This window comes from Quercus robur, chromosome 2 (assembly GCF_932294415.1).
Source record: "Quercus robur chromosome 2, dhQueRobu3.1, whole genome shotgun sequence".
Lineage (NCBI taxonomy): Eukaryota > Viridiplantae > Streptophyta > Magnoliopsida > Fagales > Fagaceae > Quercus > Quercus robur.
Genome location: NC_065535.1, coordinates 501,673 through 528,860, shown reverse-complemented (window position 1 = coordinate 528,860; position 27,188 = coordinate 501,673). Strand labels below are relative to the sequence as shown.

The 27,188-nt window shown below is 34.1% G+C and overlaps 2 protein-coding genes across 2 annotated transcripts in view; both read right to left on the bottom strand.

Moving 5' to 3' along the window:
- The window catches only part of LOC126707834 (aminopeptidase M1-like), a 29,759-nt gene extending 26,448 nt beyond the window's left edge, over positions 1–3,311 (bottom strand). The window contains exon 1 of the mRNA XM_050407616.1: positions 3,195–3,311. Within this exon, the coding sequence (XP_050263573.1) occupies positions 3,195–3,214 (20 nt within the window). The 5' untranslated portion in view covers positions 3,215–3,311. The remainder of the gene's footprint in view (positions 1–3,194) is intronic.
- A 10,872-nt stretch (positions 3,312–14,183) lies between these two features.
- Positions 14,184–25,177, bottom strand: LOC126707791 (aminopeptidase M1-like). Its single transcript, XM_050407612.1, has 20 exons — positions 25,042–25,177; positions 22,789–23,340; positions 21,152–21,297; positions 20,512–20,614; positions 20,211–20,397; positions 20,040–20,133; positions 19,703–19,856; positions 19,482–19,586; positions 19,097–19,213; positions 18,874–18,990; positions 18,120–18,302; positions 17,685–17,967; positions 17,472–17,593; positions 17,296–17,393; positions 16,063–16,240; positions 15,865–15,979; positions 15,709–15,776; positions 15,533–15,607; positions 14,743–14,820; positions 14,184–14,535 (listed from the first exon to the last, which is right to left on the bottom strand). The coding sequence occupies exons 1-20, from the start codon at positions 25,093–25,095 to the stop codon at positions 14,395–14,397; spliced, it is 2,970 nt and encodes a 989-aa protein (XP_050263569.1). The 5' UTR covers positions 25,096–25,177; the 3' UTR covers positions 14,184–14,394.
- Between the last annotated feature and the right edge of the window lie 2,011 nt (positions 25,178–27,188).

Here is a 27,188-nt window from a genome sequence, read left to right as displayed (position 1 = left end):
CACATTACTAGTAAAATTCTCATTTAGCAGAGAACAGAAGACAGCTCCATTTATAAGTAAATAGTGAAGATTGAACTCATTGCTAGGTTCAATCCCATTAAAGAGAGTATATACATCAACTTAAATCTTTAATTGCTATGGTCAAAGGCCTGCCTGATAATCTCAATCATCATTGGAAATAAGAAATCTAATCATTCTAAGTATATTTGAAAGCACTTTAAAAAAAAAAAAAATTAAAAAAAAAAAATTTAAATAGAGGTGAGAGAACTCTTAGGGGAGACTGCAATTGAGTAGTTTATATAACACATGAAGACACTACTTAACCCAAAAGCTTAAGCCAATGGGTATGAGCCAAACTATATTATATTAACTACTAACTGTTCTCATTTGTCTTTGTTGGTGCAAAGTGCAAAAAACAATATTAATGGTAAAATGCTCAAACAGTCTTCACTGTGGACTTCACTACTTAACCCACGCTATTACGCACATCTATATATATATATATATATATATATATATATATCTCTCTCTCTCTCTCTCTCTCTCTCTCTCTCTAAAAGCTGAAACATAGCATTTATTGTTGCTACACTTCTGTTGAGACACATTAGCAGCCATGTCATCCACTTACTTCCAACTCTCTCTCTCTCTCTCAAGTCTCTCTCTCTCTCTCTCTTTTAACTCTTTTTCTTTTTATTAATTTTCTTAACTTATTGTTATACATTCTCAAACCTTTTCCCCTCCCTTTTACCCTTTCATTTTCCCACTACTAACTACTTAATATCTCTCTTCTTCTATCCCTTTATTTTCCTTTATTTTTGGCTCTTCTTATTCTCATCTTCTTATTATAAATTTCCAATTCTCTCTCACATTCGGTGCATAGTTTTCTCACACACAAAATGTTGTTTCTCTCTCTTTCTCTCAAAAATTTTTTTTTTTCATTTTTTGATGGTCTTTATCTCCTATTATTTGACTCCTATGGATTTGTTGTGCTAAAGAAATCATGGTCCACTCCCAATCCTTTGTGATCATGGTTCAGTGTATCAGATTTTTTTTTTTTTGGTTGTATTTATCATTAATATTTGTTTGCAACTCATTTGCATCAAGCCACATCATAGAATTCATGTTTGTGATTTCAGCCAATCTGATGTAGATATGGTAGTAAGGAATAAGTATACCACTAATGCTTGGGAAGCCTAAGTATACCATTGTTAATTGTCAATTACAATTGTTGTTTATTTTATCATTGTTATGTGTTGAACTGAAGTAATGAACCTATATACTTGGCCTAAATTGAACATGACCATGCCAAATTTTGAGATGCATATCCTTTTGAGTTATCAAATATGCCTAGACCGTATAAGTTTCGAAGTTTTCATTAATTTTTTTTTTTGGTTGAGATAATGAGTTCATTTCCAAAGCATTATTGATAATTGTGGATTGAAAAGCTTCATATTACACAATAAAAAAGTGCAAGTATATTTTTAGTTATTGAATAATTAACGATCTGTTGTAGGTTATTGAATTATTTCAGTTTCATATTATCAACATAAGTTGTTTTCAAAGCTTACTTTAAGTTGATGAATTTTTATATTTTTTAGAACTTTACTTTAGATTGGTGTGATTTAGTTTTGTATTTTTATGATGGTATTTTTTTTTCTTTGATTTAATAGATGCCATCTTATTACATTATAAAGATATTATAAAAATATATTATTATTATATTTATAGCATGACTTGAATAAATTTTTTTTTTGAGAAACCATGACTTGAATAATTTGATGTTTATTACTATATCTTATATTTTTACTCTTTTTGTTCTTATCTTATTTTTTATAAATTTGTCTCTCTCTCTCTCTCTCTCTCTCGATTTTTTATTCTTTCTTGCAACTCTACTTTAGGTTGATGAATTATTGTATTTTTTATAACTTTATTTTGGGTTAATACGTTTTAGTGTTATATTTTCGAGTGTTCCATCACAATTAATCTCTCTCCCTCTTATAGTTTTGGTTTGATTTTTGTTTGAGTTACTTAGTTATTTTGTAAATGAGAATTTGAATTTATATAAAAATAAAAATAAAAAGTCTTGGCTATGCATTTGAATGTGTCTATCAATTATTTGAGTAATATTAAGTGCAATTTTGTTATGATTTTTTATTATCATAATAGTCTTCTTTAAGAAAATGAGGAATTTGAATGATTTATTCAAAAAAAGTTTAATTGCACAAGAAAAAAAATTGGAAAAAATAGTGCACTATAACATAATTTCGAATAATATGGACCACCTCATAAATGGATAATATTAATCAAACGCAACCCAAAATAATAAAATGATATATTGGTAGAGTTAGAAAGATGAAATAATTTTAGAAATTGTTTAATTTTTAGGGAAAACAAAATTATCTTCAACAAAATTTAGAAAAAAAATTATATTTTATATCACAATTATAAAATAATTATCTATTCCCATGCATTGCATGGGTCTATGACTAGTGTGAATAATAGTCCATCAATGGGGTTAGCATGTTATTTTTTTATTGAAAGAATTACACTCCTATCCCTTAAGGTTTGAGAGAATGACACTTTATCCCAACTTAAAGGGAAAAAAAAAAAAAAAAAAACACTCCTCCCCCTTGACATTTGAAAAAGTTAACACTACCACATTTTGTTTATATTAGTAATGAAATATTCTAAACTTCTATAGGAATCTCTTTACAAAATTTTAATCATGGTTAATAAAAAAATGATCGATTGATTTAGAATAAAAATGCAAAATTTATCAAGTATCAAAACACTTGCAATGGTAAATCTCTCCATAACCCATTGAAAAAAGAAAAAAATAATAATAAGCAAAGTTCATACTTAATATTTTTTAAATAAACTTTAATTAAAAATTTAAAACAATGAATTTTAATTATGAAATGGAAGATAATTTTTGAAAACAAATGGCAGGTTACCACACAACATTTTAAACAATTTTAATTTAACAAAATTTGGCCAATCGGATGTTAAGATAGGAAAGTGTTTTTTCCCTTCAAGTTTGGGGTGGAATGTCATTTCCCCAAACCTCAAAGGACGGGAGTGCAATTACCCATATTTTATTTTATGCTTAAAAATTGACACACACACCCTAATAGTGAAAGTTATGTAATAATTTTTTTAGTATTATCGTAACAAGCATCACTCGAGTATTGTACCTTCTATAGAAGCCCTTCATTTTGTTGTTCAAAGTTCCTTTAAAAGTGATGGTGAGAAGTCCGATCCCAATGGGAAGTGTGTCAGCAAAGTCCAAAACCAAAATCTCATCCTCCTCAACCACATCAACATATAAAGGCTTCAACACTTGCCCAAGTCCAAAACTTTATTCATTTAGCGTTTTATTTTTAAACAACATGGCATTTGGTTTGGCATGATAAATGCAAACTCAATAAGTCAGTCATGCGTTTAGATAATAAAAAGGTTGACTATTTCTTTGATTAGCTTAATAAACTAGAGCTCAACAACATCAACAACATCAATAAAGCAAACAAAGCACTAAACTAAAGTTTAACAAGACATTTTTAGAAAGTTTATATGTATGTTAAAGCAGTTATATTAGTTTAAACTAACTTTTAAAGTAAAAGTGGGTAGGGTGATAGAAAGATAAGAAAGGTTTAATAACCGTGACCTGGTTAGAATTAGAAGAGTTTGCAGTAGCTAGGTGATGAGTGAAAGATAAAGAGGCGGTATCAATGGAGAGTTCAGCCACATTGAGGACGATAAAGCTACTATCTACCACGATGTTGAGCTTGATAGCTATGGACCCAGTAAACTTGCATGTGCTCAGGTTCGGTTTTGGCCATATGTCGTAGCGTTTCGGGACAGCAAATTTCAGGAGCCGAGGTTGCCCTTTTAATTGCACCATCATTTTTTTGTGAGATTCGAATTTTGCCTTTGCATCCTCCTCTTCCTCTTTCCTTTTTGCATCCTCCTCCTCCTTTTTCCTTTTTGCATCCTCCTCCTCTTTTTTCTTTTTTGCATCCTCCTCTTTTTGTTTTTTTGCTTCCTCCTCCCTTTTTTTCCTTTTTGCATCCTCCTCATCTTTTTTTCTTTTTTGCATCCTCCTCCTCTCTTTTCCTTTTTGCATCCTCCTCCAATTTTTTCCTTCTTGCATCCTCCTCCTCTCTTTTCCTACTTGTGTTCTCCTCCTCTCTTTTCCTTCTTGCATTCTCCTGCTCTCTTTCCCTATCCTATTACAAAAGTTCACAGTAAGGCATTAATGGAGCAGAATGCATGGGAACTGTTAGTTTTTAGACCCCTTAAAACACCAATCATATTAACCTAGGTAATTAGCCAAGTGATTATTTAGTCAAATTAACAAATCTAGGTTAACACAAATATATCATATCAATGTATAGCAGCGGAAAATAAAAAATACAACGATATGATAACCCTGGAAAACCAAACCGGTAAAAAACCTGGGGAGGATTTAACATAGTTATCTTCAACGTAAAAAACAAATCCACTAGAAAGAGTCGAAGTTTTACAATAGCGACTTAGACCACTAACATCTTATTGCTACCCACCAGTAGAAACTTACTGACACGATGGATAGTAGTTAGGATTGAATTTGTTTTATGAGCATTAATTTTTGTAAAGGGCTTTTATTTTGTAAACTTTGAGCTTCTAGTTGTGTTTTGTCACGGATTGCCAAATGGGGAGTTTGTTAGATTCTAAAGACTTAGGATTTTATGTATTTAGAACTCTAATGTGTATTGTTGGCAAACCATGATCAAAACAATGTGTTTAGAAGTGTTTTAGTCTTGCTTAAAGTTGTGTATTTTATGTAAAGTTGGAATCGAGCTAATGCAGAAAGAATTATGCATTTCGGCCTGGCTCGATCGATCGAAACTCGGGCAGAATGTTTTTTTCTGCAGATTTCCAACTTAGCCCTAGTTGTTTTAAAACGTTTTAGGGTTTTCTAATTTTTCCTAAGTATAAAAGGCAAACCCTAGCCACGTTTAAGTGTTGTTCATATTGCGATTTGTGTAAATCTCTTGTGAGATCTAGAGGAGCTTTCCTTTACACAAACTTAGGTTTTTCAAGGAGAAGATTTTATCTACACCTTGATGATCAACTCGGTTGCTGCCATTGAAGCTTAAAGAAAACACAAGTGGGTGTGCTTGTATCTAGTGGTGAATCCAAGAAAGAAGGAGTCTGTGGATTCGGAACTTGCACGTGGTCGTGTTAGTAAGTTCTACTGGTTGGTAGCAATAAGAAGTCGAGTGTGGGGGCTTGTAAGTCTTATTGTATGAACTTCGATTCTTTCAAGATAGTGAATTCAAGTTTACCTTGAGGATAGCTAGGTCAAATTCTCCCCAGGTTTTTATCGGTTTGGTTTCCTCGGTGATCATATCTTGTGTTATTTATTTTTTCCCTGCTTTGCATGATATGATCTTTGTAATTGTGATAACCTAGATTTGTTAAATTGGACTAAGTAATAATTTGGCTAATTACCTAGGTTAAATCAATTGTGTTTTAAGGGGTCTAAAAACTATCAAATTTTATTTTGTATTTTGCTTCCTTACTCTAGCATTCCTTATTATGATTTTATATTTTGATATACTGGTTTTTGTATCAATTTTCTTCTTCTCCTCTCTATTATAAAAAATTATTAAAGAATCAGTTTACTTTGAAAAATGGCAATGAAACTGGTTTGAAACATTCTGATTCTCACTCAGATGCAAAGTGTTGGATGAAATTGAACTTGTAGCTCACATGAGGGAATGGGAATAATGGAATTTGGAATTTAGAAGGAATCAGGTTTTGCATAATTTTTTTTTCTTAGTGCGTACTACTAGCTACTACTAAAAGCAATTTAGTTTGGACAAAATTTAGTTACAAAATTGGTTGTAGCTTAAACTATAACATTACATAATATCTTTTTATTTAATTCAAATTTTTACAAATCTACCATTGTATTACATCTTCTTCTTATATCCTCATACTTGTAAAATTTATAGAAAATTAAAGTTCTATAACTATGTCATCAATAAATTGTCTAAATTGCAAGTTTTTGTAGTTTAAAATAATGCATAAAATATAAGCTTATAGATAATATAGTAAATAATATTTAATTGACACAAAAGTTGACATGTGTATTAATAGTGTAAAGAACATGCAATTCAACGATTAGATTTTCAAAACATGCAGTAATGTTTATTTTATTGAGTAAGGTTGTAGACTTATGCTACAACCAATTTTGTAGCTAAACTTTGTCCATTCAGTTTTATATCACATGAATTATTTTTTGAGAAACAAACATACATACACACAAGGGAGAGAGAAAACAAAATATAGCTGTAGGGTCACAATTTGCGGCCCAAGCCCAAAATGTATGGAGCCTTGGTCAAATGAGCCCAATACAATGAATTTGTAAAGAATGGGTCAAAGAACTAGGTCCTAATGAGTTGGACAACAACTAGTCTGGAATTGCATGACGATCAATCACGAACAAAGTATGCTGTTATAAAAAAACTTTCAGTCCGAGGAGGTTAAATCTGTATATAATGATCACTCTTAGATATCAGAATGATTTAGATTGCTATACTATTTTGTCTCTCTCTGTTTTTCCGATCCACTTCCATGAAAAGTCCTACCCCTTATATATCCTCTTTTGAATCATCTTTACCCTCCACTTGTTGATCATCTGAACCTCTACTTGAGTACTTGTCCCATCAGACACCCTCTCTAGCTCTCTGTGAGTTGCGGTAGCCAAGGTAGCATTGTTCAGAGGTATTCTCCACATAAATGCGGCTAGAAAAGTAGCTGCAGTGCATTTAATGTGGTGGTGACATCCTTCCCATAGATATTTTTAGGTTTTCTTCCTTCTCATGTTTCCATGAAGCACATCCCTGTCATTGAAGCTTCCTGGAAGGTCACTTTAATTGCTGGATTATATATTTTGAACCATATTCATTAAGTCTGAGGAGGATGTACTCCTCGGATGGCCCTTCATTTGCTCTGTACTAATGGGAATTGGTCTGGGAATATCTCATAATTATTTGCTTCTCCTCGGATCCATTTGTATCCTCGGATAAAGCCCAAGACCCAATATATGGTCTTCGGCCCTTGCCCCTACAATAGCCCCTCAAAACTTTGGTTTTTTCCTCATCTGAGGAGAAAAGTGAGGTTTTGATTTTCTAAGAGCTAATACCATTTGAATTTGTTGATCGCACGTGTGAAAGTTCCATTTTTTGTGCATTATGATTACCCCTGACGCTTCGCAGCCCCCGAAGCATCATTAATTGCTCTAGGAGGCGTGTTATCCCCCAGATCCAATGGTGAAGCTTAGATCCAATGGTTGAGCCTCTTCTTGGAAATTTGAGAGGGATAACTTTCACTCATTTCCATTCCCTATATAAAGCCTCGAGAGAACTTGTTTTCCCTTTACTTTATCAATCTTCAAGCTCTCTAGTGATCTCTAGCGCTCCAACTCACAGAACTCTCTAAACTACAAAGCTTTCAAAACCTTTTCTTCGAGACTTCTTCGAAAGTCTTTTTTTAAAAACAACAGAGATAAACATACTCATTCTCGTAAGTTCTTATTCCTTTATATTCTCCCTTTTAATCTCGGCCATCCTCCTCGGCCTTCTTTCTTTTGTTTTAAAAACTTCTTTCTACGTCATTTCCTTTTGTTCAAATGGGTAGATTTAAGTATTTGGTATCCCCGGCTAGTATGGAGAGCTTTAGGGCCAAGTACCACATCCCCTTAGGAGTAGGCCTACAATACTGTCCCCCAGACAATATACTCACGGATAGAAAAGAAGGTGAAGTTGTCATTCCAATGATCGCCTTTATAGAGAGAGGAATGACTCTTCCTATGGGTAGAATAACTAGGGACTATCTGCTTAATCATAGGTTATGCCCACATCAATGTGCCGCCAATATGTTTAGAGTCTTAGGATGTGTAAATGCACTAAACGACCAAATGAACCTCGGTCTTACATGGCACGACATTGCCCATCTGTACGAGTGTCACTCCCTTTCAGGGGGATATTATCTCAAATCTCGGTCCGATGAAGTGAGACTGATATCCTGCCTCCCTAAGTCCAACAAAGGCATGAAGGATGATTACCTAGTTGTCTCCGGGGGATGGCACGGCGGTCTTTACTGCCCAGTTAGGGCAGGAACACCAGGAGGGGTACTAGGATCAGGTCTCTCGGCTGAGACCTTAGTTTTCTAAGCTTTCTTTACTCATTTTTGATAGTCTGTCTTCTTGGATAATGTTCATTATTGGTTTAACAATGTTTGCCTTCTTGGATGTTTTTGCAGATTAAGATCATGTTTCTCCGAAGCTCAGTTTTGTCAACATCCCCGGGCTCAACTTTTTGCTGAGATTGGAGATATTCGTGAGTGAGGATAATCAACTGCGAGCTGCTCACCTTATCTTAGGTTACGAGCCCTTGTCGCGCATATACTAGGATGCAAGCCAAGCATTGAGAGCAAGTAACCCCCGTCTTGCTCAGATAGATGTTTCCAAACCGGGATTCCTCGCGAGGTGGGATCTACCTCCCGTGGTATTGCCTATTCAACAAAACCCTCCACAGTTTGTGATACCGCTCCAACAAGTTCAGTTCGCAACCGTAGCAACAGTGGAAGGGATAGCCTTCTCCTTGCATTTGTCACTTGAGGAGGAGATAGACAGATTTCATTTTGTCGAGGAAGAGAGAAAACTCAAGAGGCCTGTGGAGATTTTGGATTCCAAGATCGAGTTCGACAGGCTTTCTACAGCTCATCAGCCAGGACAGACCGCCGCTTTGGTTGAAACAAGCTCCGAGGAAGCAGAGATCATGGACCTTAAGAAGAGGTCGAGCTTGAGGGGTCTGATTGCTAACAGGGGTAAGGGAGCAACTCCACCTGAAGCTCCTAAGACCTAAACTTCTACCAACCTTCCTCTTCCCCCTCCTCCTCCTCCGTTGACCAAGGTCTGCGCGTCAATCCTGACCCGAAGAAGAAAAGACCACCTCAGGAGCTGGAAGAGGGGGAGGTGCTTCCACAGAGGGGCGCAAAACTACAAAAGACCAAAGTCCCTCGAGACAAGAGGTCTAAATCTGTGGAGAGCTGAGATGATGCTGAGGTATGTCGATAGCAGTGTACATGGGCGCCCATGATAGAGATGGACGGGGCCCCTACCCCTTTTGATTCCATGATAAGGGAATCCAATAGGGGGCACTCCACGTATCTGGCCCAAGCCTTAGAGCAGCCTCTCCTCCTACCAAAGGATATGGATGCCCTCTGGCGGATGAGACTGCCTGACTTGTTTTTGTCTCTAAAAAGAGACCTTTCAATGGTGAGTATAGTTTCATAAGTATTTTAATTCATTTCCCTTTTCCGTTCACATATATTCTTTATGTGTAATCCCCTTGTTGTTTTTATGCAGGTCACTCAACAAGTCTTTGTGACCGAAGAATGCATTAGAAACGCCCACAATAAATTTGAAGCCGAGTCTAATTTCCGGCGCGAAGTGGAGAAGGCGTTCGGGTCTGTTAAGGAGGAAAAGACTTAGCTGGCCGAGAAGCTCAAAACCTCTGAGCACGAGCGTTTAAGCGCTGTGGCAGGGCTTAAGACCGCTGAGTGCCTTTTCCAAGCCCAAGCCCAAAATGTATGGAGCCTTGGTCAAATGAGCCCAATACAATGAATTTGTAGAGAATGGATCAAAGAACTAGGTCCTAATGAGTTGGACAACGGCTAGTCTGGAATTGCATGACGATCAAACACAAACAAAGTATGCTGTTATCAAAAAACTTTCAGTCCGAGGAGGTTAAATCTGTATATAATGATCACTTTTGGATATCAGAATGATTTAGATTGCTATACTATTTGTCTCTCTCTATTTTTCCAATCCACTTCCATGAAGAGTCCTTCCCCTTATATATCCTCTTTTGAATCATCTTTACCCTCCACTTATTGATCATCCGAACCTCTACTTGAGTACTTGTCCCATCAGACACCCTCTCTAACTCTCTGTGAGTTGCGGCAGCCAAAGTAGCACTGTTCAGAGGTCTTCTCTACATAAATGCAGCCAGAAAATTAGTTGCAGTGCATTTAATGTGGTGGTGACAGCCTTCCCTTAGATATTTTTAGGTTTTCTTTCTTCTCATGTTTCCATGAAGCACATCCCTGTCATTGAAGCTTCCTGGAAGGTCACTTTAATTGCTAGATTATATATTTTGAACCATATTCATTAAGTTCGAGGAGGATATACTCCTCAGACGACCCTTTATTTGCTTTATACTAATGGGACCTGGTTTGGGAATATCTCATAATTATTTGCTTCTTCTTGGACCCATTTGTATCCTCGGATAAAGCCCAAGGCCCAATATACGATCTTGGGCCCTTGCCCCTACAATAGCTATGTTAGAATAGGTGCCCTCAAAAACCAATATTATACATTTTTATTTGAAAATAAATTAAATTTTCACATACATGATTATTATGTGTATTTTCATTGTTTAAATGTGGCATGTAATGTCACCTATGTAAAAAAAAAATCATTTTTATGATTAAGGAACAAAAAATAGGGAGTAATGCTTTTTCATAAATTATTTAATTATTCTAAGTGTGGATATTAATCAGCAACGGATCCAATAGGGCCTAAGGCCACCCCTAATGCAATTTTTTTATTTTTTATTTTTTTAGTAGGTAAATTGGGTATTAAAGTCAAGTTTAGGGCCTTTGGGCCCCTCCAAGAAAATATCAGCCCAAGCCCCAGCCCAACAAGGAAAGATACGCCGTTTAAAAAAATAAAAATAAATAAAAGAGAGAGACGAGAGAGACTGAGAGATTAGCAAGCATCAACCACAACCACCACCACTGCCGAGGATGATTGTGAATTGAATATATGAATAATTGATTAGTGAACGTGTGAATGTGTTTGTGAATCTGTCTCTCACTCTCAGAGACCGAAAATTATATAACTTTGCTGTGAGTAAAGTTATATTATTATTATATACAAAGATTAGGGGCTGTAAAAAATAATATATATAAAATAATGTTCATTTGTTTGACTGTAACAAGAGGAACATGCACATTGCACAAACAGACCAACAGAGGGTAGTGATTTAGGAAAAAACAATCCAATAGTTAGGAAAAGTGTGTTAGTAGCGCATTATAAATTCATAATGTTGTTTTTTTGCGTCTATGTTTGTCATTTTACGGATTTTGTAATGTCATTTGCTTGGCTTGTGGATTAGGTCCATTTAGGATTTTAACAAGTTTGGGTATTGCTGGTTAATTTTTAATGTGTTTTTGATATTATCAGCGGATATGGAAGTGTGAGTTTAGAATGCTCAAAAATATTCATATTCATATTCATAATGTCGGTAGTGGGTAAGTAAGGGTGTGTTTGGGGCGTGGGTGAGTAATAAAGATAAAAAAGACAATTAATTAATATATTAAACATGTCACAATTTTTTTTTCCTTATATTTCCGACCACCTTAGCTTGAAATCTTGGGTCCATCCTTGATATTAATTGAATATCACCACTAGAGCTTACGCTTGTGTAATGTAAGCTCATTGAGGTAGTAACTTTAAGCAAACAAGTGGGTATAATTTAACAAGTACATACATTGAACTAGACTCGATCAAGAACATCTTATGAAGTGATCACTGTTAGTTAAAAGGTTGTTTTATCACAATCATTTCAGATTCCTGACCAATTGCAACACTAGTTAATGGGGTGAATCACCCAAATCTTGAATCAACTAGTAGATCATCAACACAAGGGCCCAATTCATTCTCCAGATGAGTTGGGAGCTAGGGCAGCTAGCACGCAACCCATTTCTTTTTGTCTTCAAACATGAGAGGTTTGTGTATATTTATTTATTATGCACATAACTTTGACAATGTCAATTGGTGATACTATTTCCAAGGCTATATACAAACATGCTGGTTTATATGTGTAACGAGTAAAATATGTAAATGCTTAATAATGAATCTACTAGTTTCTAAAGAAGGTAGTATATTTAGTTGATTTTCATATTGGAGTTAGACTCAAGACAAAATTGGCCAATGACTTTTTTCAAAAGTATTTTTGAAAGATATTTTGGAGTCCAATAGAATTATGAAATTAAGGGTTGCATAAGCTAGGGATATGACAGTAACATTAATCCAGTCCTAGTGGCTTATGGGGAATATAGTGTGGTGGGAGGAAAAATATATAAAATTGTAAGTAATGGGACCTCATATGTAATTCTCTAATCTTCAAGGGTCAATTGCAATGTGTTGATGGACATTATTGCAATTTGTAGAAGTCCAAATATTTTCTTGATATGATTGAGAATATTGAGGAATAATTTTTGGAAGAGTTTTAAGCTAAGTCAATAACCTTAAAAAATGCTATTTATAATTACAAAAAATTAAAAAAAAAAGAAGAAAAAAAACGAAACACTGTCTACAATATTTAGTTGGTCCCATAAGAATTTAGTGTTTGTTACCCATGTTGGTGGAGTTAAACTTGTCATATTAAACCAAAGTTTAGGCTGCTGCTTGCTCAATTGCTAAATAAATAAACAAAATATTTTTCCTGAGTTAAATCCAAGCTATTGTTTAAATGGTTTAATTCATTTACAACCTTAACAACAATATGACTTAAAACTTACAAAAATTTGGTGAAAAAAAATATTTTTTGTATTCGGTAACTTGATTGTATTGATTTGGAATATCACATCACCTATATTCCTTGAACACCTAATAACTTTCCTTTGTTTTGTTATTCATTTTATTTTCTTCTTAATGCCTTTGAAGATACTAATGGCAATATATGCGTGATTGCCAAGCACTTGAGCATTGAACGATCAAGGAATTAACGACTCATTATAATATTATATGCACCTCTAGCAGTTATATGCTTCTCTATTTATTTGGATGAAAATATGAAGTGGAAAGATTTTAAGGGAGGGTATTTATAGGAAACACCATGTATTCTTCCAATTTTCCCCCCTTTTGTCTTAAGTATTCTCTAGTAAGAGAGATTAAAATGTACAAAATGCCAAGTATGCCCAATATTGTCTATCTATTTCATGGTATTAGGTACCCAAAATATAGGTGACTTGTTACTTCATCATCTTCTTCTTCTTGTTTGTTTGTTTGTTTGTTTTTTTTTTTTTTTTTTGGAAAAGGGTTACTCCACATCAATACAACAAGTGATTAATTGCAAAATTATAACAGAAACTCAAAAAGTCTGGTAAAAAAAAAATTGTATTAGGTAACTTAATTTTATTGGTTTGGAGTATTATGTTACCTCTACTCTTGAGGTACCTAGTGATTTTCCTATGTTTCATTATTCCTTTAATTTCTTCCTTATGCCTTTGAAGATACTTAGCCATGAAAAAACCATATGAGTTCAAGATTGATGCAAATATGTAGTGTTTTATGTTTTGGTGCCCATGGTAGTAAAGTTTTCGTTGGATAGATAATAAAAGGGTTAATTATACTTTTTGAATTTGAAATTTGGCATAGGTTTGATTTTAGCCCCTCAAATTAAAAATGTCCCAATTTGGTCATTGAAATTTCGAAAAGGAAGCAATTTGGTCCCTCCATTTTCTTTTAAAATTTTTTATATTTACATGACCAACTACCATTAATCCAAGAACACCATTTTTGAGGGACCAAATTGAACCGTATATAAGAAATATCATGTTTAGAGGACCAGAATCAAATCGACCTGTAGATGGAGGGACATAATTTTTTTTTTGTTTGAAACTTCATGGATTAAATTAATCTGAATTTTTTAAATTTGAAGGATCAAAATTGAGCATATCCTAAATATCATGGACCAAAAGTATAAGGTAGAAGAACTCATATATTCACCATGTGATTAAATTTCATTACTCTTTACTGTAAAATATCACAAATGTAATATACAATGGGTTAATTATTTAAAACAAGAATAAAATTTTCTGATTAGTAAAAAAAATTGAAAAAAAAGATCAAATTAACACTGACGTCAAAGTCTAATTAGTGAGATTTTAAAAACACTAGATGACAATGGATTAGAGAGGGTTGAAGCCCATTATAACTTTGTTTAATCTAGGAAACATACACTAACACCAAAAACGCTATTAGGAAGAAAGAGAAAATAAACAAAAACACTTTCACACAAACAAAAGGGAGACCAAAAATAGAAAGAACCAACTCCAGAAGATAATAATATTAATGTACAAACGGTATATATATATACACACACACGTACATGTATGTATGTATATATCTGATTCATTATTATCACACCTGTTCGGCAAATTTACATTATGACAAGTTGTGAATTTAATCCACTTGCTTTCTTCTTGAGTCTTGACAACAAAGGCCAAATAAAAGTGTCTCCTAGTGCTTCTAGTGTATCAACTCCTAAGATGTTATTCATTCTGAACACTCTGAACCCAATTTGCATTTATGTGAACTTGCTCAATGCTCTGCTTCAAGGTTCTAGCAATCTTGGACTCAGTACAGTTTGCAAAAAACTCCTCCATTTCTTTGGCCTTCTCAAACGAAGCAAACTGAGGCACAGATAGAACAGAACATGAAAAAGAAAATGATAAGCAATAACAATAACTAAATGTAATTGAATTTAACAATATATCTGTTTTTTTTTTTTGTTTGTTTCGAAACTTAACTTCTATGTATTTGTAATTGAGATACAAAGGACAAAAACAGATACTTGTGGAACTAATAATAGAAGAGAGAAAGAGGAGTGAGAGGCAAACTGGGGAGACAATTGAGCTGACAAAACGAGTTATTAGATATCCAGAACCCCAGGTTTTTGAAATATGCTCCCAATTATCCTGCATTTCAATCAAATGTAAAAGCAGAAAAAATGCATTAGACAACAAAGTGGAATGTACTCGTGATGAACATGTGAATAGAACAATAGGGTATTAGTGCCAAAGTAAATCAAAACAAGTTACCCTTTCATTCATGTATACATAAAAATTTTAGCGACAATAAGCTCGAGAAAGAATAGTTCGACTAGCATCATGGAATTTCTGACCAAAATAAACTATAACTGTACTTAAAATTAAACTAGCAATTTCGATATAGATGTGGCTTCACTTGATATTTCTGACATAAAATCAGAGATATATTTCAGAATCTAAAGATCCTACAACTTCATCTACTCTGGAGCTCAGTTATCAGGTTTTGATCAATCCAATGGGATTTCACAAATACTCGAGCCCTAAATTTATTTAAAAAAGAAAAATCGGACAACACTTAGGCATAGAGGTCGTAAAGGTTCAATGGCAGCTCTTCTTGTATTCTTTGAAGCCAGGAAAAGCTAGAAGGACTACTAGTTACTTTCTTTAAAATAAAAAAAATTATATACTATTTATTCCTTTGTCTTCCTCAAATCCACATGTCAAATCTTAGATCAGTCTCTAAATTGTTTAAGAACAATTTTCATCAATGTGAAACATGGATATTGTGCATGCACATGATCGTCTGAATTTCTTCACTACAATGTGCCTTTTGCATTTTACTTTACAAATGGAGTATTACCTTTAGCCATGTCCAAGCTGTTTCGCGTCCTTCCCTACTAACAGCAAGTCCGAGAACAACATCTTGGGTGCAAACCTAGATCAAATGGGAAGTGAAGCCAGCATCAACATTCCAAGCTCCATCAGACAATATTTATCATCTTGTATGGAAAAACATTTTGACCTTCGCAATTATACCTCAGAAGACAACAAAAAGTTGAGAGCTTCAAGAATTATGCTAGGATTTGGAGAAGATGCTAATGAACCTACAAGCACAAAAAGAGACGTGTCTCCAACATACTAGAGAGATTCAAATAATATTTTGCAATATTTCAAACAATGATATATTATTACTTAGGACGCGTGTTTTCTCCTGGCTCAAATCGGTCTCTCTGTAAACTCTCAAAAGATTTTCAAAACCAAATCTGTTTGAGCTGCTGACTCTCCGCATTACAGCCACATATGCTGCCTGCAACCACAGCCCATTAGAAAACTTGATAGGTATTGTAGATGATTAATTACTAGTAATTGACCAATGCTTTTTTTACCAACCTTTCTTATGTCAGGATGGAGGAGTGGTGTATTTCTGTCGTCCAAGAATGCATGAAAACGCCTACTTCCTTCTTTTAGTGCTGGATCATATCCAAACACAGCAAGGGCAGTCCAAACCTCTCCTCTTAACATTGCATCTAGATGGCTCTCACCTTTCTTAGGCTCCCAACCAATCTTTCTGCCAACGAATTCAAACATTGAACAAAATAAATGGAAGATTGAAAAAAAAGAAGAAAAAAAAGAAAAGAAGAAGAAGCTAATCTTGCCCAATATACATACATACATATATATATATATTATTAATATTTCGATAATTACAGCAATGGGGGAGGGAGATTTGAATCTTGGTTCTCCTCATAAAGGAGAGCAAACAATGCCACTGAGCAATAAGGCTCTTGGAATTGCTCAAAGTTTTTAACTGCTCATTATTTGGGTTAGTGATACAAACCGGGTATCCATTAGCATGTAAGGTCTGATATAACTCGTTGGTGCTCTGCAACCATCAAGTCAAAGATCCCTTCCCCTAAAGCTTTTTCTAACCTCCTACATGCTTCCTTGGAAAGTTTTATACATAATATGCAACTTCAGATGTGAAGTCTAAGGTTTATTCAATATAAATTATTAGTATGTATGACGATTTTAAGCTTGACTAATCATATATAGAATATCTCCAAATAAAAGAAATAAATAGGCATATAAGTCAAATAATGCAAGAAATATCTATATCCTAGATCTTGAGGTAAAACTTTGTGAGTCTATCACAACAAATCATGAAAGAGGAATCGCAACGATCCTTAAGTGACTTTTTCTTCTTCCTTACAGCACACTTTTTACATTCTGAGACATTTACGGTTGTCCCAATGATTTAATGAAAAAAAATACCTGTCTGCTATATATTTGGTATTAGTACCTCAATTTAAGAAAGAAAAAGATAATTCAGAAAATGTCAGATATATATATTATCGATAGTAGCATATCAATCACCTATTAAAATTCTAATTATTCATTATATAAAGAAATGATACACTCATGCTATAAATCTGTGGAAACGTATTTTCAAACATTCTAGTACCTTAATAGTTAACATCTTACGGGTCTTTCTCAATCAAATGGAATAAAATCAACTTCAAAGATATCACTTATATCGAAAAAACAGTGGACAGAGCAACCAGAATGACTAATAAACAAGGACCACCAAAGGAATTTCAATTATTTGTATTTAGGACAACTTACATTGCTGAACGCAGGAAAAGGGTAATAAAAAATTGTTTAATGTATTCCAGCAACTCGGGGTTTGCATCAGCTGCAATTCTTTCAACTTTATAACTTATCTGTGAATAGAGGGATTAGAATTAGGACTAATAGCACAACTGAAATCTACAAAGTCTTAAACAAGAGGTGAACGTTACATTGATTAAATTAGACAGCACGGTATATTCAAGTTCCCCACTATAAGCACCCATCAAGGTAAGCAATGAATTCAAAGGCTGCTGGCGAGCCATACAAAGGGCAAATGAATCATCCAGGATTCCTGTTGAAACAAAAATAGGTTGTGTTAAGTGCTCTATTCTACCATAAACACATACTATCATAAGATGTATGAGTACAAATATCAAAATTACCAAATTTGTCTGTTGCAGATAAGTATTTGTTCTCTATTGCATATCGGAGTTTAGCTGCAAGGTCCTCATCATATTTAACCCTATAGAAGCCAGTCTGATTGACATTAAGTTTTACCCAAGAAGATGCTAAATTGTTTCCATCACTCGGGAGCTCTTTCATATCAAGAGTTTCAGACTTTGTTTGCAGTAGAAAATTCTTGTGCACGTCATATGAGCCACGGCATAATGTTATTGGAACAATCCATTGCCCATCCCCAAGAGAACCACTTGCCAAAAATTGTGACTGCCATTATTACATTGATTTTTCAGAATTCAGTAAGTTCTCAAAATATCATTAAGTGACACTAATTTCAAAATGAAACGACTCAGTATGCATCAGGGTTAAGAAATGTTATTTCAGGAAAAAATGGGTGAAAGAGACCAGACACAAGAAACCTGCTCAAACACCAATTTCTGATCCTTGACTTTGACAGAGACAATTGGGTACCCCTTTTGCTTTGTCCATGAATTCATTAGCTGGTTCACAGGCTCACTGCATCCCTCCTCAAGTGAAACCCACAAATCTTCTGACTTTGCATTTGAGCAAGCAAATTTTTTTATATATGAAGCAAGCGACCTCTGATTTACAGATGAGAGAAAAAAGATAATTAACTGACATACAATTACATAAGAAATATTTTACTAATGAGAAAAAATTAACTAACTGAGCTTCTTAATCCTACGAAAAGATTTGAACAATTATATCATATATTGAAGGAGATGATTATTCGCTAAAGATGGACCATAAAAGAACGAACCGTAACTGCAATCATTTTAGTAATACATGGCAGCCAAGAAAGAACCTGGAAGCTAATCAAGCTGAAGGCAATTTTGCCAGATATCAAGTAGATAAACTTTCTAAGAGTATTTCTTATCTAGATGAATATCACCATTGTTACTATATATAAAAAAGAAATGAGCACTTTGCGAAATAGTAGTTATATAGCATTCATCATGATAATGGTTTCTGCCTAAACTTGCTACTAGAAGGTTACTATTGCTCTATCTTTCTTGAAGACATAATTTCTGAAAGGTTTCCATGACATAAATTTCATGTGAATTTGAGGTGGAGGGAAAAGAGTTTCTTGAATAACAAGAAATTTTTATTTGGGACATGAAGCATATACCAAAAGAAAATCCAACAACCAACCTGGAAGCATTCAACACCAAGATAACTTTGCAGCATCTGGATAACAGATGCACCTTTTTTGTCACTCTTTGTGTCAAAAAAGATTTCATCAATCTCTCTAGTATGATTTATCTCCACCTAAAAAAGTATGCTTTATATAAAGATATACTCAAAAAAGTAACAATACTGATTTTTTAAAAAGCAATTATACCAAGAAAAAAAAAAATAGTGCATGCAGAATTACCTCAATGGGATGGGACTCTGCAAGCCCGTCCAGCCTAAGACCTTCTGTACATTCATTAAGAAACTGAGTCCACACTTCCCATTCTGGGAACAAGTGATTAGCTGCTAAATAACTGACCTGAACATATTCAAATAGCCGATATATAATTTAAAAGCATGCAGTGTAATAAGGAATAATGTATAGGGATATGACCATGCTGGCTGTAAAAAACAGAACCATTTACAAAGAGCTTGGGCTACGTTCCACCAAAAATAGTTACGTTAGTTTATTTTAATAATAAAGCCAGGCTCAAGCCAACCTTTGAGGCTTGATATATAAACAAACCAATCTGAAATTTTAATAAACAGCTCAGTTTGGATCTGTTGCAATCCAATGCAATATATACCCATGTTGCGAACCCCTCATTCAGCCACAAATGAGTCCACCATTCCATCGTTACAAGATTGCCAAACCACTGATGTGCTAGTTCATGGGCTACGACAATCACAACCTAGAGAAAAATAGTAATTAAACACTTTGTGTAGTGCTATTGAAACAACAGCTCCATACTATATTAGCCAAACGAAATCCTAACAAAAAGAGCAGCATGCACAACATGCATATTACCCTCTGCTTATTAGCAGCTGCGGAATTCTGATTGTCATAGATCAAATTTGTTTCACAGCATGTAACCAAACCATAATTTTCCATGGCCCCAAAAGCAAAATTAGGAATTGCAACCATATCCAATTTGGGAAGAAAGTAAGGCACAGCAAAGTATCTGCAGAAATTATCGTGGTTAATTGGAATTTCAAATAACACAACACAAGCGTCAAAATGTAACAACTTGAAGGATTGCCAATATCCATAATCCAGCGTCCACTTAAAATGCATTATTTTGCTAAAGACTTGTATACTGTGTCTCTTGATCAATAGTTTGGTGATGATTCACAGTAAAACTTACTCTTTGTACAATTCAAGTGTCCTAACAGCAACATCTAATGCGAAATTCCCTTGATTTACTTTACCAACCTGACAGTATACTCGAACTTTAATCCCTGTAAAGTGATGTAAGATTACACTATCAAGAACAAGGATCAATACAAGAACCAATGAACATAGTGTATTTTTTTACCATCAGATGTAAGATGTTCGACATAATCAAACAAGCCAACTACAATTGCCACCAAATATGTAGACATGATGGGTGATTCTTGATATGAAACTGTCTTCAGATCCCCATCCACTTTTTCTTCAATAATTGGCATGTTGGAAAGAGCTACTAATTGTGATGGCACATCCAATGTAATTTTGAACATCGCCTGCAATGCCAAATAAGAAGGGCCAAATAAGCTTTTGTTTGCATTCTTTTGAAATTGATTTTAGCAAAAGAAGCACAAGATCTAAAATTAACCAAGAGAGGGAGATTGTGAAACCTTGCAAGCAGGTTCATCCCAACACGGAAAGCATCGCCTAGCATCAGCTGGTTCAAACTGTGTAACTGCCATATTCTTCTTCTCACCATTGTGCTCATATGTACTAGAAAGCAAAATAACAACTTAAATATATACACATTACTAGTAAAATTCTCATTTAGCAGAGAATAGAAGACATTTAGCTCCATTTATAAGTAAATAGTGAAGATTGAACTCATTGCTAGGTTCAATCCCATTAAAGAGAGTATATACATCAACTTAAATCTTTAATTGCTATGGTCAAAGGCCTGCCAGATAATCTCAATCTTCATTGAAAATGAAAAATCTAATCATTCTAAGTATATTTGAATGCACTTTTTTTTATTTAAAATATAACCTATGGAGACACCCTTAACCCAGTAAGTATAAGTTCAACTATGTTATATTAACTGCTCACTCTTCTCAATAGTATCCAGTGGGGACTTCACTACTTCACCAACTATGGTACTACTCACATATTCAAACAGTAGGTATAGCATATTCTCTTTTATTTTAAGCTTAAAAGTTCTCTCTCACACACACACACACTAATAGTTTATAAAAAGAGTTACGTAATAAAATTTGTATTATTATTGTAACAAGCAACACTCGAGTATTGTACCTTGTATAGAAGCCCTTCATTTTGTTGTTCAAAATTCCTTTAAAAGCGATGGTGAGAAGTCCAATCCCAAGAGGAAGTGTGTCAGGAAAGTCCAAAACCAAAAGCTCATCTTCTTCAACCACATCAACATATAAAGGCTTCAACACCTGCCCAAGTCCAAAACTTAATTCATTTATTCATTCAGCATATTTTTATTTTATTTTACTTAGTAACGTGTAACACGGATTCAAATCTTTTAGATTTCCTAATAATTATTTTTAAAATATAAGGTCTAGACAAAGCCATACCATCTCAGAATTTCACTTACAAAACCTTTAAAACAGTAATTTTACCCTTTCTAAAAACACCCAGACGTAACGTAACGTTTGCAAGAAAAGAATCAAATCCTCACTCTCTCTATAGTGGTCCCCACTTCGTGTAGACATCAACGAAAGAGGGTAAAGGCCGATCAATGGTGGAAGTGAATCCTTGCAAATCTGGTGTTACGCACGAAGGAGTCTGTCTGTCTCTCTTTCTTTGTCAAGTTTGGGAATAATTGACAAATCCGAGTTTTCTTTTTTCTATGAAGTGATAGAATTGGGATTATGCTTCATTGTTTTCAGTTTTCTTTACAATAGTCCTTCATGTTAACCGCATAATATTTGAGACCTTTATTTTCAAAAAGAATTATCAGGATTTGAAGAACTACTTGATAAGAGTATCCTAAGAACTCTAATGGATTTGAAACCCCAAAAAACACGCTTTATTAGTTTTGGTTGTTAAGTGACACATCATCGTGCTGACATTTTTTTTTCAACACTGTTTCACAATTATTCCCAAAAAAAAAAACTTTATGGCTTATCGTGAACATGCACCCATCAGCTTAACCAAATCAGGTTCACAGTAGCCGCCATAACGGTGGCGATGGCAATGGTGAGTTTTCTTTCTTTTCTCCTTCTCTTCTCTTTTGCTCCAATTTTGACTTTCTCAAGTCCTTACTCACTGGCAGACACAAAGACTTCGAGAGACAGAGAGAGTTACATTTTTGAGCTTTGAAAATGGAGGCGCCTTTATTTGCTTCTTCTTATTCTTCATCGCCGTTATATTCATGTGCTTTGACAACTTGAGTATTGTCATCGTCTTCATCTCTCTTATTTCATTGCAGTAGTTTCTGCAAAACTTACTATTCTGCCAAATTCAAATCTCCTAGAAACCTCTCCATCCGAACCTCTAGAAATAGCTGGGTTTGTGGGGTTCACGATGAGCAGAAGAGAAAATCTGGGGTTTTGGGTTTGTTTGCTATTTTGATTTAGGAATAGCTATGAAATGATGTCGTGTAAATATAGTGGAATTGTGTTTTTATTTTTGGGCAAAACGAAGCATTTTTTGGGGTTAATTTAGCAAAAAAGAAAAAGAAAAAAGAAAAAAGACGTCAACACGATGATGTATCACTTTATAGCCAAAACTAATTGAGGATATGTTTTTACTAATGAAACCAAACTTTAAAGTGTAAAATCAAGTTTCTCAAAGTTCAAGATATAAAATCCAAAAAACCCAAATTTCAGGGATGTGCTTTGCAATTAACTCTAGTTTAAATTAATTTTGAAAGTAAAGTAATTAGGGTAATAGAAAGATAAGATAGGTTAGATAACCGTGACCTGGTTAGAATTAGAAGAGTTTACAGTAGCTGGATGAGTGAAAGATATAGAGGTAGTATCAATGGAGAGTTCTGCAGCATTGAGGACGATGAAGCTGGTATCCGCAATGATGTTGAGCTCGATTGCCACAGACCCCTCAAACTTGCATGTGCTCAAGTCTGGTTTCAACCATATGTCGTAGCGTTTCGGGACAGAAAATGTCGGAAGCCGAGGTTGCCCTTTTAATTGCTCCATCCTTTTTTTGTGAGATTCAAATTTCTCCTTTGCATCCTCCTCCTCTCTCCTTCTTGCATCCTCCTCCTCTTTTTTCTTTCTTGCATCCTCCTCCTCTCTCCTTCTTGCATCCTCCTCTTCCCTTCTCCTTCTTGCATTCTCCTCCTCTCTCCTTCTTGCATCCTCCTCTTCCCTTCTCCTTCTTGCATTCTCCTCCTCTTCTCTTCTCCTTCTTGCATCCTCCTCTTCCCTTCTCCTTCTTGCATTCTCCTCCTCTTCTCTTCTCCTTCTTTCATTCTCCTCCTCTCTTCTCCTCTTCCGCTTTCTTTCCTCTTCCGCCTACAAAAGTTCACAATAAGGCATCAATGGAGCAAAATGCATGGGAACTAAGGGAATATATTTAGGAACTTTATTTGGGATTTGGCAAGTGTGGAGATGGGACCAACTCGCTCAAGTATTGAGCAGTGATTAAATGCTTGGAAGTATTTGATGTGTTACACTAGTGAACTTCATTTTTTGGGGGTGGAGGGGAGGTGGGGGAGGGGGGTTATAGAGGAGAATTAGAGTTTTTTTAATATTTGGAGGGCCACAAGTTGAGGAATGGGCTAGGTAAGAATTTTCTTACTTTTTTGGTGGTTTATTATTATTATTATTATTATTTGGGTTTTACTAACGTGTGCCCTTAGAGCATACATTAATAAACACTTTTAGGAAACTTTTTATGGGAAAATGAAAAGTGATTAGTTTTTTTGTTACCTTTTCAATTTTCTATAAAAAGTTTCCTTAAATGGATAGTTAATGTGTGCCTTAAGAGCATACATTAACCGAACCCTATATTATTATCAATTTTGATTTTGTTGGGTTTTACTTTTATTGGTCCAGTATAAAAATTTGAGGGCCAATTTTAAATTTTGAAAAAGCTAATCTAAAATTTAGGGGCTTGAATAAAGTTTTAGGTTTGGCTTATCTCTAGTATTTTTTCAACTAGATATTTAGTTAGTTTCTTGTTGAGATAAAATGATGTGGTGGTGGATTTTAATCTCCACATTTTGTTTAGTTAGTGGGTGATGTGACAGTTTTTCATTAAAACAAAAGAAGATGTCAAGTTAAAAAAACTATTGGAGATAAGCCAAGTCCTAAATTTTTATTTAATTTGTAATTTGATTTGTGATTTTAAAGAAATTAAACCCCCCCCCCCCCTTTCCCCCAATAGTGAACATACTTCATATTATGATAAAGTTGACCTTTTTTGTAATCGACTAGTTGTTTCTAATTAATATTATGAGTATGTTTAACCAAAAATAGCACATGTCTTTTATTTATTTATTTATTATTATTTGAGAAACACACACACATATATAGGGGAAGGGGGATGAAGAACATGTCTTTTGATAAATTAGAATGAAGGAAAAAAAAAAAACATAAGTTGAGCCTCACTAATCTATTAAATATCTATAACCAACTTTCTAAAGTTTTGAGAACGAAGCTGCTTACTGTTATTGTAAAATCAATATAATTAATCTATATACAATTACATTATATATTAAGTGCACAGCTTTATCCACGCTATCATCCTAGATGGTGGTTCTTTAAAAAAAAAAAAAAAAAGCAACCAAGATGGTCAAATGCTGATGACAATAAATATAGAATGAGGAACTCTGTAAAAGGTTTCAATAAATATGTTAGGAGATAATCTATTATTATAAGATAATTTCGTATATAATAAATTGGTTAGAGGATAATCTATTATTACTCATATGTTAGCTTTTAGACTTTGTATATGGAAAAACTCAATGTTTGAAACTAAAGTTTAAGAAAATTGTGTTACTGTCAAGAGTGTTGTAGTTTAATTGGCATATCTCCATGCACAAAGTGTTTGGGATCTAGGAGGTAAATGGTTTGAACTGCGAGATAAGTAACATATTATAACTATCTCCAAATATATATATATATATATATATATGATAACTAGTAAAAAAAAAAAAAGGGCAGGTTTTATTCATACTACTGAATTGATAACAAGAAATATGAATTTCATACCGCGATGATGCCACCTATGGCGGCCGCTGCAAACGGTAGGAGGAGGAAGGCCATTTTGGGAATTTTAGAGATAGAAAATAATAAAGTCAGATGTTATGAATCAATTTCAGAGCTTTCGCAGCCTCTAACAAGGATTGTTTTCTGATTTTTAGGTTACCTTTGTAAGGACAGACCAAGCTTCTTAAATATAGGAGCAGATAAGTGATTGAAGCTTAAGCTTGATATGAATGAAGAAAGAAATCTATTCTTTTCTTTCCTTCTTCTCATTCTTTTCTAAATTCCAATTTTCGTCTTCACGAATTTTATTTTGTATTTTGCTTCCTTTCTCTCCCACTCTTTATTATGATTTGATTTTATATTCTATATACTGGTCTCTGTATCAATTTTCTTTTCCTCCTCTATTATCAAAATTATTAAAGAATCAGTTTAGTTTGAAAAAAGGCAACAAAACTGGTTTGAAACATTCTGATTCTCACTCAGATGCAAATTAAGCCTCAATGTAAATCTAAGGTGTTGGATGAAACTGAACTTGTAGCTCACGTGAGGGAAGGGGAATGAATAATGGAATTTCAAGGAATCAAGGTTTTGCATAATTTTTTTCCTGAGTCTGTACTACTAAAAGCACTTCAATTTTATATCACAAGAATTGATTCTTCTTAGTTGTAGACTTGTAGCGAAAACAAAATTGTTGCGTTGCTTGTGTGATAGCTATCTCCCATTGTTTACTTCAATTGTGTGCGACTAACTGCATATGACCCGGAAATTTTCTTGTTAAACAAGCTCGAGTTTATTTACAAACTACTTTATTAACTTATATGTTTTCCCATATATAATAAAACTACTAAAACTTTTTTCTTTTCTTACGAGAGAAGTTTGTAATATCATAGACCCTAGTCAATCAAGAGCAATACATACAAATGGATAAAAAAAAATTTAACCCTTTCAGATTAAAAAGAAAAAAGAAAAAAGAAAAAAAAGAACTATATTGGCTTAATAAAATTTGACTCAAAAACTTTTTTATAGTATTTAAATGTTAATAAATATCATTTATTTAATTATATCTTTTTTTCATTTAAAATCCATTCTTCTTGTTTTTTTTTTGCAAAACTACTAATTAAGGTTTTGCTAACATTTTCTTTTTAATTGATAATATGACTAATTCATTAAAACTTTTTGTGGGATAATCAATCTTAAATAGGATTTTGACAATTTTAACTTTGGAAAAAATCATTTTTGCTTAACAACTATAACAAATATTGTAGTCTTCCTATATAATCAAGAATTTTTATAATACATATTTTTGAACGTCATTATAATTAATTTCATTGTTATCTTTTTACTATAATCTATTTCATTGATATCTTTTTACTATATTATTTCATTGTTATGTAACTCTTTTTATAATTTTCTTGTTCTTTTGGGATTTTTTTTTAAAATATAAATTTGTCGTTGTATTTTTTATATTACTAATAATAAAATTATGAAGAGATCTTATTTGTGATTCAACCGATTTTTAAATTATTTTCTCTCTTTCTAAATTTTTCCATATCCAAGATGATTGTGGGGCCCAACAGTTTATGGGCCAGGCCCACTTGCTCATGGGAAGCCCAAAGGCCCAAGCCGAAAAAGGTCATGGCCCAAGCTCAAAAATATAAGGCAAAAAATGGCCCCGAGATGCAGCCGAGGACAGTTTAGTCCTCGGCAGACCCAAAGCTCCCTTGAGAAGAGGGGTAAAAAAGAGGTATAGGAACAAATCTGTAAGAAGATCTAAAATATCTTGGGAAAGTTATCCTTACTACCCTTCCCAGATAAGACTCTGAACCTAACAGAGCCGTATCCTTCAGCTTTATCAACCATCCCCAACAATTCTGGGATTAGACTGACGGGACAAATATCAGTCTTGTAAAGGTTGACCCTACACGTGGACGAAGGACAGCGAACGCAGGCTAGTATAAAAGAAAAAGTAAGTAAATCTGGAAGGGGCCTGGAGAAAAAGGAGGGACTCCCATCCCAGTTCCAGGAAAAAGACTCCATGGATGAAAACATCTTAACAACTCATGCATATGACAGAAAAAACCCACCGTTGGGTAACCGGGGTAAGACCTTAATGATCCTCGGACCAAGTCCGAGGAGACCAACCCCGCAGG

Excerpts from the sequence above, each read along its gene's own strand:
- LOC126707791 (XM_050407612.1), bottom strand. The coding sequence starts at position 25,095 with ATGGCCTTCCTCCTCCTACCGTTTGCAGCGGCCGCCATAGGTGGCATC. Across the intron at positions 18,991-19,096 it reads CAGAGTCCCATCCCATTGAG|GTGGAGATAAATCATACTAG; the intron begins GTAATTCTGCAT and ends ATACTTTTTTAG. Across the intron at positions 18,303-18,873 it reads TTGGTGTTGAATGCTTCCAG|AGGTCGCTTGCTTCATATAT; the intron begins GTTGGTTGTTGG and ends TCTGTAAATCAG.